Here is a 10154-nt window from a genome sequence, read left to right on the forward strand (position 1 = left end):
CTGGGCAGAGGGCCTGGAGGAGCATCTCCTGACACCTGTGCATGTGCCTGCCCCACCCCTTGGGGCCTCTGGGCCACCTGTGTGCTCTCTTTGTCTCTACCCTCTTTCTCTCTCCTGGGGTACTGATTTCCGTATTCCTCCAGCCCCATGGGTAAACCTTCTCATACCTTCCCCCATAACCTGGGGGCCCAGTGGAGTTCCTGACCTTGCCTGCTGTCTCCCTCCTTCCTTTGGCTCCCCTCTCCCTGTCCATTCCCAATCTCAGCCATGGGCACGGCCTCGTATAGGCACTTGGGAATCCCCTCCCCTCCCCCAAATCATATGAGCTGTGAGCCCCTCCCCCTCAGCCCTTCCCCTCCCCCTCAGTGACGTGGCGTGTATGTGTGTGTTCCCGTGTATGAATGTATGAGTGAATACGCGTTGTGGGAAGGAGCCAGAGAGACTCAGGAGTGCCACGCACCTGCTCTAGAGAGGCAGCTGTCCCAGTCCCTGCTGTGGAAGTGGGGGACAGGGCCCTCTCCTGGGGGCCATTGGTGCTAATGGGGGATGGACTTGGCGTGGGTGCTCAGCATGCCTTCCCCCAGTGTTGGCCCGGGGCACTAGGGCAGGCCGGGTGGGGCAGCGGGTGCAGTATTGATGGGAGAAGGGGTTGCTGGGAGAAAGTTGGGGGGGCCAGGCCAGGACAAGGGGGTGCCAGAGCCATGACCACTACCTGCCCCTACCACTGCCTCTCCATCTCAGTATCCCCTCCCATCACTTATAACACACATACCTCATCCAGCCTCCTCCCTGCTCAGACTTGGGGAGGGTGGGGGAGGAGCCCCTACCCCTTCCCCGGGGGGTGGGTCTACAGGGCTGGGAGAGGGCAGGGCAGGAGGTGCGACTTAGACACCGTCCATTAGGGGGAAATGCACTTCCGGCCCTAGGAACTCCTGGGTGGAGGAGGGGGACACTACCCAGAGGCGCTACTGAATGTAAGAGAGGCTGGTGCTGGGGTGGGGGGAGGGGGTTATGGCTAGAAAACAGGGAAGGAGGTAGGTCCCTTCCCCAGAGTCCGGTGGGACCGGTAGGGGTGACCCGAGGGGCTCCCTACTCCTGCCCCACAGTTGACAATCAGTATGTCTGTTATGTGCGATTTTTCACCCCATTGTGTTTTGGGTCAGGATTTTAAAGAAAGATATTTTTATGGTAATTGTTGCTCGTCTATTTTACTATTATATTTATGTAATAAATATATGATGAAAATAACCCCCGTGGGCACCCCCCCCTTAGACTTGTGTGCTGTTTCCCCATATTCTCCCATCTGCTGGCAGAGTACCCACCCCACAAGCTGACCAGATGGAGAGGTGCCCCCCCCCCAGCCTTGGCAGTAGTCCCCTCCAACCCCAGCCCCCAAACGAGCACACATCACAGAAGCCAACTCAGCTGTGAACTATTGGATTTGAGACAGGAACAGAACAAATCGGGGGGCTAGAGGAGGGTGGGAGAGCAGGAGCGGTTTAAATAGGGGAGGGTGGGAAGCATGGTGATGGGGGTGGGGGGAGTTATTTACAAGAAGGCTCAGGGGGCCAGAGGCTCATCTTGGAATATTTTATAACAATATAAATAAGATTCTGGTTTGCTTTTCCTTTTCGTCTCGTAAAGGAGAGAGAAGTGCAGAGTTCGATTCTGTACAAGGGGGCAGCGGCAGAAGGCCGGCCGGGCGGGTCACTGGGCGTCCACCCGGAAGGACAGCAGCTTCTCGGAATGCATGTTGTTCAGGGTCCGCAGGTCCGGCAGCTTGAGCAGCAGCTTGGTGAAGCGGGAAGTCTCCGAGGGCCGGTTCTTCAGCACCAGAGCCCGAAGAGCCCGCAGCAGCGTCTCCTGGAGCTGCTCCACCGAAGCGGAATTCTCCATTCCCGAGCGGTCTGTGGGGAAGAAGACATCAGTGAGGCAAGCTCTCTGAGCTCCTCCTCCTCCTCCTCCTCCTCCTCTGACGAGGACCCGGAGGTCTGCGAGGACCTGGCAGGCAAGGCAGCCTCTCCCTGAGGCACCTTGGAGGGTAATGGGGGAGGAAAAGGAGGGTGCTACTTCTCCTCCAAGGCCTCTGCCCCAGAGCAGGGCATGCCCAAATGCTGGGAGCAAGGTCACAGGCTGGCCACCTCCCACCCCTCAAGACCACCCTCCTACCCCGAGCAGGCCACACATGGCCAAGCTCCCTTGCTATGTGCTCTGTAGTTCCCCCTGCCTGGGATGCCCTTCCCCCTCTATGCCTGGCAATATCTTGTCCCTATGAGGCTACTCAAGTGTCACCTCCTTCTCCAGCTCCCCCAGGCAGAAATAGTTGTCTGTTCTTCCCCGGTTCATGCTTCTACTGTGACACTTATCTCACTGTTTTATAATTAGTCGGGCATGAGTCTGTTTCCCAAGCTAGACTGTGTCTGAATCATGTCTGTACCCCAGTGCCCAGTGCCGGGCCTGGCCTAGAGTAGGTACTCCATAAAAGGTATGTTGAACTGAACTGCGTGTGCCTCCTCCAGGGTCAGGCGAGAGCTTGGCCTACCTGCAGAGACAAGTACCACAGCGGTGAAAAGGCCCAGCTCCTCCTCGGTAAGCGCCAGGGAGTTAAGCTTCTCGCTGAAGTCAAACATGGCATTGAGCAGGTCGCCCATGCCCATGGCGCCGAGCTCCTGCAGACTGTAGGTTGTGCGGCTCAGGAACATCACTGTCTGGTCCTTCACGTTGAACAATGATGCAAAACGCACCATCAACACCTGAAGTGAGGACAGCCATTTTGAGGGAGGTGGGAGGAGAAGCATTCGACCCCTACAGTTTGCCCAAAACGTCAAGGGGGGTTGCCTTTGTTGCCTTAGATTGCCAGTAAGCGGGGGAGACCTCTTGAATGATCAATAGGGGGGACCCAGGTGGAAGCACCCATCAGTTCTGGAATGCACATTTAACCAAAGACCAGTGGTGGGCTCCTGTCTAGAGAGGGGAGCCATGTGCCCTAGGTGTTACTCTGATTCGGGAGACTTGGAGTAGACACCAGCTTAGAGGATAGAAGTCCCACATACCCAGGGGTGGGTGACGGTGGTGGGAGTTTCTGAAGTCTCTGTGAACCCCTTCCCACCCTAGTCCCCGACCTGGGTCCTTCCCATAGTCAAGAGCAGGCAACATAAAGTACTGCTCACCTCAAAGGTGCCAGCCTTAAGCAGGGTCACCTGGTCGTGCTGAGAAAGGTCTCGGAAGCCGGGGATGTGTTTGGCAAACTCAACCACTTCCCGCACAGCAGGCGTGAAGCTCATTGAAAAGTCTTCCCAAATCTCTTGCACGGTCCGGCCACTGCGTCCGTGGGGATACATGTTCATGGGACATGCCTGTGGGGAAAAGGGAGTAAGGAGGGGCATGTCAGCCAGGTGGGCTCACCTGGGCTCCCTCAGCGGGACTGCTTTCCACCTTCTGCCTGGGTTAAGAGCTACGCCCCACCCCCACCCCCCCAGGATGGGTCTCTCACCTAAAATAGCATTCAGGTGCCAACTGATGATTAAGAGTTCCCAGACAGAACCCAGGCTTCGGGGTAGAATGTCATTTCCTGGGCAGAGGGTATCCCCACTGTCAGCCTCCAGGAACACTAGCTGCCTTCCTCTGGGTCCAACCTTTGAGCCCCCTCCCCCTCTCTCCACACTGGCTCCATGCCCTCACCAGCAGAACATTCTTGGTGTTGCCTTGCCGTAGACTGTTGGCAGGTGCCTCGCCTTCTGAGGCCGAGTAGACGTGGGTGGGGCATAGACGATGCCCATTGCTGTTGGGTTGGTGACAGCTGTGGTGGGCAGAGCCGGAGGGCCAGGTAGGAGGGTAGGAGGAGGAGCCTTGGCATAGACCATTCAGTGCTTCATTATGACGCTGAGCCGCCAAAATGTTATTGTCATTAGGGGTAGGTGGGCATCCCTGACTCTCCCAGCGGTGTGGGGTAGTAGCTGAAGGGGTACCTGATGCATGATTGGCATTGAAGTTGCCAGGTGAGGTGCCTAACTTGTCATGGGCATAGGTGAAGATTTCTCGATGGGCCCGAGCCACCTGGGATATCACATCCTCCACGGTGGGCTCAGGGCTGGGGGATCTAGGTGGCGTCAGCTGTTGTGGGAACTGAGAGAAGCCCACCAAAGGCGTGGGGGCTGGCGCAGGTGGTGTCGAGGGGCCTATGGAGCCTGAGGTGGGGTGCGGGGTAGGTGAGGTCTCCAGAGGGCACAGGCTGCTCAGTTGGTTGTTGGCCAAGTTCATGGCGCTCTGCATCTCAGCGAGCATCCGCTGCTTCTCTCTCTTGGGGATGCGCCCAAAACGCACAGCTGCAACAGGGTGAGAACAGAGTCAGGAAGTTCCCACATACTCATGTGCCTCTCTTCCTTCCTTCCTCCTGAAAGGGCAAGACCCTGAAAGCTGGGGTTCCACTTCGGAACTGAAACCAGCAAGGCCACACCCATTCAAAGGGTTTGATAGTAGCCGGGGGGGGGGGGGGGGGGGGGGCGGGAATGACTGAGACAAGAGTGCTTGCCCAAGAGGTCAACACAGGAGCGTCCGTCCTCCATGCAAACGACACTCACAGTACCATGTCTCAACTTAAGGCTCTCTTTTAAATGGGAGGATAAAGGCAGAAACAAGGTGGAAGGAAATGGGCAAAGGAGGAGGAATGGGGATGCTGCCTTACCATCTCTGGACATGCCAACGGAGAGACACTTCTTGAAGCGACATTGCTGGCAGCGGTTACGATTGATACGAACGATGGAACAGTTCTCGTTTTTCAGACACCGTTTGTACTGGATATTCTGTTGGATGCTCCGACGGAAAAAGCCCTGGAAGGCAGGGGCGACTAGTGAACATCTTCATCTAAGCTGAGGCTGTGCATCATGGGGGGGGGGGGCACACAATCACCTGCCTGAGTCCTCAAACCCCAACCCGCCTCACCTTGCAGCCCTCACAGGCATGCACGCCGTAGTGGAAGCCTGAGGCCACGTCCCCACATACTTTACACAGTAGCACCATGCCATTCAGCTCTGTGGGAAGAGACAGGCAGAGGGTAAGCAGAGAGGCCAGAGTGGCCTGAGATATAGAGGCTTTCCGGGTTGAAGATTCTAGGAGGGAAGGGCTAAGGGGGAGCTCCCATGTCTGGGAACACTCAGGTGACTGGACTGGACAGGAGCTCATACAACTCTAAGAGAAATCCCAAAGGCCAGGACGTAGACCCCGAGAGTAACGGTCCGATGGAAACCAACTATCAACTAAACCCTGGCTCACTTCCTTTCCCCTAAATCAGCTGGGCATTTACTCACTGGTAATGTTGCTGGTGCCCTTGCTGGGAGACACTCGGCTGCTGTCTTCCATGGCCACTTGTAGACTTCCTGGGGGGCTCCCATTATAGAAGGAAGAGGAGGAGGAGGAGGAGGAAGATGCTGAAGAAGGGGAGCTATCATCACTGAGGCTGGGTGGTACACTTCCAAAAGAGCGGGCGGGGTCCTGGGTGAGGGAGCCGGTGGGTGATGGTGGGAAGTATGTGGGACAACCTTGAGTCAGGGACTGGAAGCTTCCATTGGAGCTGTCACTGTAGAGCGACTCTGGGCTGGTCCGGCTGGGAGAGGAGCCACTGGAGCCAATGTAGGTGATAACACCACCTAATAAGAAGAGAATGCAAGAAGAGGGTATCAAACATTGTGTCTGTGGGTCAAGGGCACACCACCTGATCATCACCAAAATACTGTTCCTCTTAGGAGTTATTCATGTAGAGCCCCTAACCTTGGAGTAATAAGCAATTCTCCCACACACACTAGACATGATGAGGTCAACCTAGTCACTCTAAGAAACTCTCCATCACACACTACGTAGGATAGTCCACCTAGTCACAAGGAACACCCATGGCCATTTATTTGCACAATACATTTAACTTCTGCTTTGAGTGTGAGGCAGAACCCCACGGTGCATCTCATACATGGGAACCCCGGCCCTAGATATTTTCTGGGGGGATATAGCAACTGCAGCTAGTAACTTAGTTATAAGGGGCAGACGTGGGGACAGGATGGGCAACTGACAGCCATTCACAAACCAAGCTGCCGGTTCTACGCTAAGACCTATCCAGTGATTGGGCGGCTAGCCAAGAGTTAAGAGGACAGAGGTGATACAAAGGTAAGACAGTCATCTTCGCTTCAAACCCAAAGACACAGTCTCATAGAGTACTGCAGGGAAGGACTCTGTTCAGCCTGGTTCCCTGGCCTCCAAGCGATGAGTCACAATGACTCTGAGTCCAAGAAAGACTTAAGAGATAGGAGGTGCAGGAGATGGAAGGGAGATATAAATCGTCCAGCTTGGGGATTTAGGCGGTCCCGCTTTCGGGTCTCAGCCAGACGATGACTTTGGCTCTATTGCCCCTCAAGGACTTTGTCTCTCTGGTTACATGGCCAACCAGGTGGCCCTGCTCCTGTGGTATTTGCAGAAGACAAGGGTGACTTACCCGCCACGCCTCTGCCAAGCACTCTGCTCGGCCTGCCATGGGTGGAGTGGGAAAAGGGAGGATCCCCAGACACGTGTGTGTGCTGACACATGCCATGCCACCGTGTCTACAGAAGCACATGTCTTGCTCACCCACTGACACACACTAAACTAGGCAGGGCAGCCTTAAAATAGCTCAAGGTTGGTCAGGGTGAACCCAGCTGCCCGTAAAATAGTCGCAGAATGGCTAAGCGGCTACAGTTTCACGGATGGGGTGGGGGATGGGATATTTATGTGGCCCGAAATGAACCTGACCTAGTTTATCCATCCTGAAAGAGGGCATGAGAAAGTCATTCACAAAGTCTTCCAACTTGGGGTTGAGGGGCGCTGCTTAAAAGACCATGGTTCTAAATCTAGAACTGTACCACTACCAATTTGCTTTCCAACCTAGAGGAAATCAACTCTTCCTCTTTTGGTCTGTTTTCCTCTCTGTGAGGGGAAAAAAAAAACCAGTATGATGAAAAGAAGTAGGATTTCTGATTTGATTCTAAGATGTTCATGTTTGGCGGAAAAGACATTCATGGCAGGCAAAGAGCTACTTGGGGTACTGTAAGTCTTTGGGAACAAGTATGGAAAAGCTGGGTCTAAAAGCAATAAAATGATGTTGGTGCGATTAGAATTAAGGGGAGTAAGGATGATCTAGTGTGAGGTCTCGTTGGGGCGCATAAAGTCGAGGCCAGAAGAAGTCACAGGGGTGGCCCCATCTTACTCAAGTCTCGGTCATGGAGGGTAAGAGGGCCAGGCAGTCGGGAGGAAAAGAAGGCAGGCGGGGGCGGTGAGTCAGCCCAGCTTCACCCAGATCTAGGTGGAGAAGGGCGGGGCGGGAGCCTGGCCCTCAGCTGGCCTCACGTCCCCGCTCCACGTGTGCCCCTCGCACGTGGCTCCCCAACGAGGAACCCCGGAACCCGAAGCACCGCCTTCTTCTCTTCCCTACTGTCGAAAGCAGGAACCCGCCCTCGCCCCGCCCCTCCGGCGGCGTCCTGGGTCGAAGGCTGGGCCCTAAAAACAAGCTGGGCCGGGACATCAGAAGGGAGGAGAGACGGGAACACGCGTTGCTCAGGCAACTTGAGGGGCGGAGCTCATTATGTAACGAGGCCGGGAAGCAATGACCAATGGGATGGTGGCCACGGCTTCTACTGAATGAAAACAAATGCAGCACGTGGGCCCGGCTCTGCAGCCATGTGAGCCCTCCCCAGGCTCAGGCGCTGTGGGTGCCCTGCCTGGAGCTGAGCCCCAGCACCCGACTCCTAGACTGGAGCTCCCTACTGCCACCGAGGATTCCCCTGCAAGATCTGACCCATTCCTTCAGACCCTCCAGTCCCACAGCTTCCCAGACTCCTTGGAAGTAGGCTAGAACTGGAGGAAAGGGAAAAGCGACAGGCACACTACAGCTGCAAAGGGTGAACAGATGAGGACCTTTCCAGACACTGCTTCAGAGTGCTCAGTTTCCCTAAACTCTCCCACTCGCCACTAGTAGCCACCTTCCATTTCATCTGCCCAAGATTCAAGTTCCTCGGGCACAGGAATTCAGAGGGGTTGGAGTAATGATATGCTTTAGGCGCATTCCCAGCCAGAGTAACCGGCTCTGGAAATCCTACCCAGTGGCTCTGTCAGCACAGTAGCAAACACCGGCCAGAGGGAATCCCCAATCCCTTACAAAGTTCCTCTCATAAGCCGTGGATGGAAATGGAAACAGTGACAGAGCAAGGACGATGATAAGAATCGCAGTACCTGTGTTGTTGTTGGAATCCAGAGTCGTCATGTCTTCACCAGCTGAGAGCGGTCATTCAAACTGGACCCTGACACAAACTGGAGGTTGCGATGGTCTCTCTCGCCCCCTGGGCAATGGCTGAGGGAGACAAGTGGAGCCCGCGGCTCAAAATCAGGATTCCAGGCACCGAGCAGTAAGGTTCTGGGGTGGCCGGACTGCAGCCCTGCAGAAGGGTAGGACGCTGAGGCAACCGAGGTCTGATTTGCATGGGAAGAGCACAGAGAATGTGTGTGAGGAATCAGCCTGCAGCAGATCTGGCTGTTAGGTAGCAAGGAGGGTCGGGTCTCTGCAGTACACCAGCTGCCACTCCTGAAGGCTCTGCAACGCTGCAGGGTAGCGAATCTGGAGCTCCGAGTGCAAAAGTCCCAAAGGAGAGAAGCTGCAACCAGGAAGTAAGTAGGTGATGGAGAAACGAGGCACCCAGACGCAAAGAGAGACGTGTGCCCTGCTACGTTCCCTCAGCAGTAATATTTCACTCTGCCAATCTCAACCGCCTTTTGCCCGAGCCTTTCCCTGGGACAGAGGGCTCTGCGCAGGCGCCAGCAGCCTAGGGTTCCCGGGCCGCACGCGGCACTGGAGCAGGTACCATGTGATTCCAGGGAGCGCCTCGTGCCCCAGTGACACACTTTTCCAGCCGCCGGCACGTTGAGCTCTATGAGTCTGCGCACCGCCAAGATTGTTGGGATTTGTAGTCTACTGACAAAGTAGGCGGAGTGCGTACAGTCCCCTTTTCTGCTAAGCAAAAGTGCTTGTTAGCAGCGGGGAGGGGCCGAAAGTGGACTGGGGTGGAGTTTTCTGAAGAGTCAGGGTGGCGTGTTTGGAAAGCCTTGTATGGCAAGGGCATGTGAATTCCTGGGGAGGGCCTGGCAAGCTTTACTGCTCCGTGGAAGATCAAAGCAAAAAGGCCCTTTTTGCAAACCTAGCAAACGTGAGACCTTCACGTGATTGCAGAACTAACCTCACCCTGAGGTTATTGGAGTGGGGAGGAATGGGGGAGCATGGGACACGGGACACGGGACACCGAGCACCGAGCTGGGGAAGGAGATTTCCCTGGAGTCAAGAATTTAAGCTGGTTTTTGCTGTGGTGAAAAGGCGGGATAGACAGTGTGACCCCCTTTCCCTTCTCTCCCCCCTTACCCCCACGACCCCAGGAAGAACACCCACAGGGAAGGAATGACATAGATATAGTGGGGATATCCCTGGGGACTCCCTGTTTGTTTTTATGACACCACACTGCCCACTCAACTGACTTTGGGGTGAGTCATTTCCCTTTATCTGGGAAATAAAAAGGACAATGTGGTGAAAGTGCTTGGAGGTGCTAATGTGGAGGGGTCTGCTCCCTGCAGCGCTTCCTGGGAGCAAAAGGAGTTCACAGGTCACCCGAGAGGACATGAGGGTCATTTTAATCCCCCCTTCCATTGGCAGAGTGTGGTGGCTCATGCCTGTAATTGGCATACTTGAGAGGCTGAGGCAGGAGGACTGCCATGCATGTGGCTCTCCATGGCAGGACGCTGCTGGTGATGGTGGTGAAATCTTCCCTCCTCTTCCTAAAGAAAAGAAGGGACTGGCCCAAGGTCAAACATCCACTGCTGGGTTGGGGATTTAGCTCAGTGGTAGAGCGCTTGCCTAGCACTCGCAAGGCCCTGGGTTCGAGTCTCAGCTCAAAAAAAAAAAAATCCACTGCTTGTTTTTGTGTGTTGTTTTGTTTTGTTTTGAAGCCGGAAGTTTCTCTCTGTAACTGCCCTACTAGTCCTGGAACTCATTCTATAGACCAGGCTGGTCTCACACTCACAGAGATCTGTCTGTGCCTCCCGAATACTGGGATTAAAGATGTGGGCCATCACACTTGTTTATGAACATCACGGAG

At 55.1% G+C, this 10154-nt stretch overlaps 1 protein-coding gene across 1 annotated transcript; it reads right to left on the bottom strand.

The window, feature by feature from the left end:
- Positions 1-1421: 1421 nt before the first annotated feature.
- Nr1d1 (nuclear receptor subfamily 1 group D member 1) lies at positions 1422-8901 on the bottom strand. The gene is made up of 8 exons (XM_036198188.1): positions 8248-8901; positions 5307-5645; positions 4942-5030; positions 4685-4829; positions 3682-4325; positions 3171-3356; positions 2543-2753; positions 1422-1907 (listed from the first exon to the last, which is right to left on the bottom strand). Exons 1-8 carry the CDS (start codon positions 8276-8278, stop codon positions 1708-1710), a joined length of 1845 nt encoding a protein of 614 aa, XP_036054081.1. The 5' UTR covers positions 8279-8901; the 3' UTR covers positions 1422-1707.
- Positions 8902-10154: the final 1253 nt, after the last annotated feature.

The sequence above is a fragment of the Onychomys torridus genome, chromosome 8 (genome assembly GCF_903995425.1).
Source record: "Onychomys torridus chromosome 8, mOncTor1.1, whole genome shotgun sequence".
NCBI lineage: Eukaryota > Metazoa > Chordata > Mammalia > Rodentia > Cricetidae > Onychomys > Onychomys torridus.

Coding starts and splice junctions, on each gene's coding strand:
- Nr1d1 (XM_036198188.1), bottom strand. CDS start 8,278: ATGACGACTCTGGATTCCAACAACAACACAG. Junction 3,357..3,681: donor ACACCAAGAATGTTCTGCTG/GTGAGGGCATGG, acceptor TTTTCCCCACAG/GCATGTCCCATGAACATGTA. Junction 2,754..3,170: donor TTAAGGCTGGCACCTTTGAG/GTGAGCAGTACT, acceptor TCCTCACTTCAG/GTGTTGATGGTGCGTTTTGC.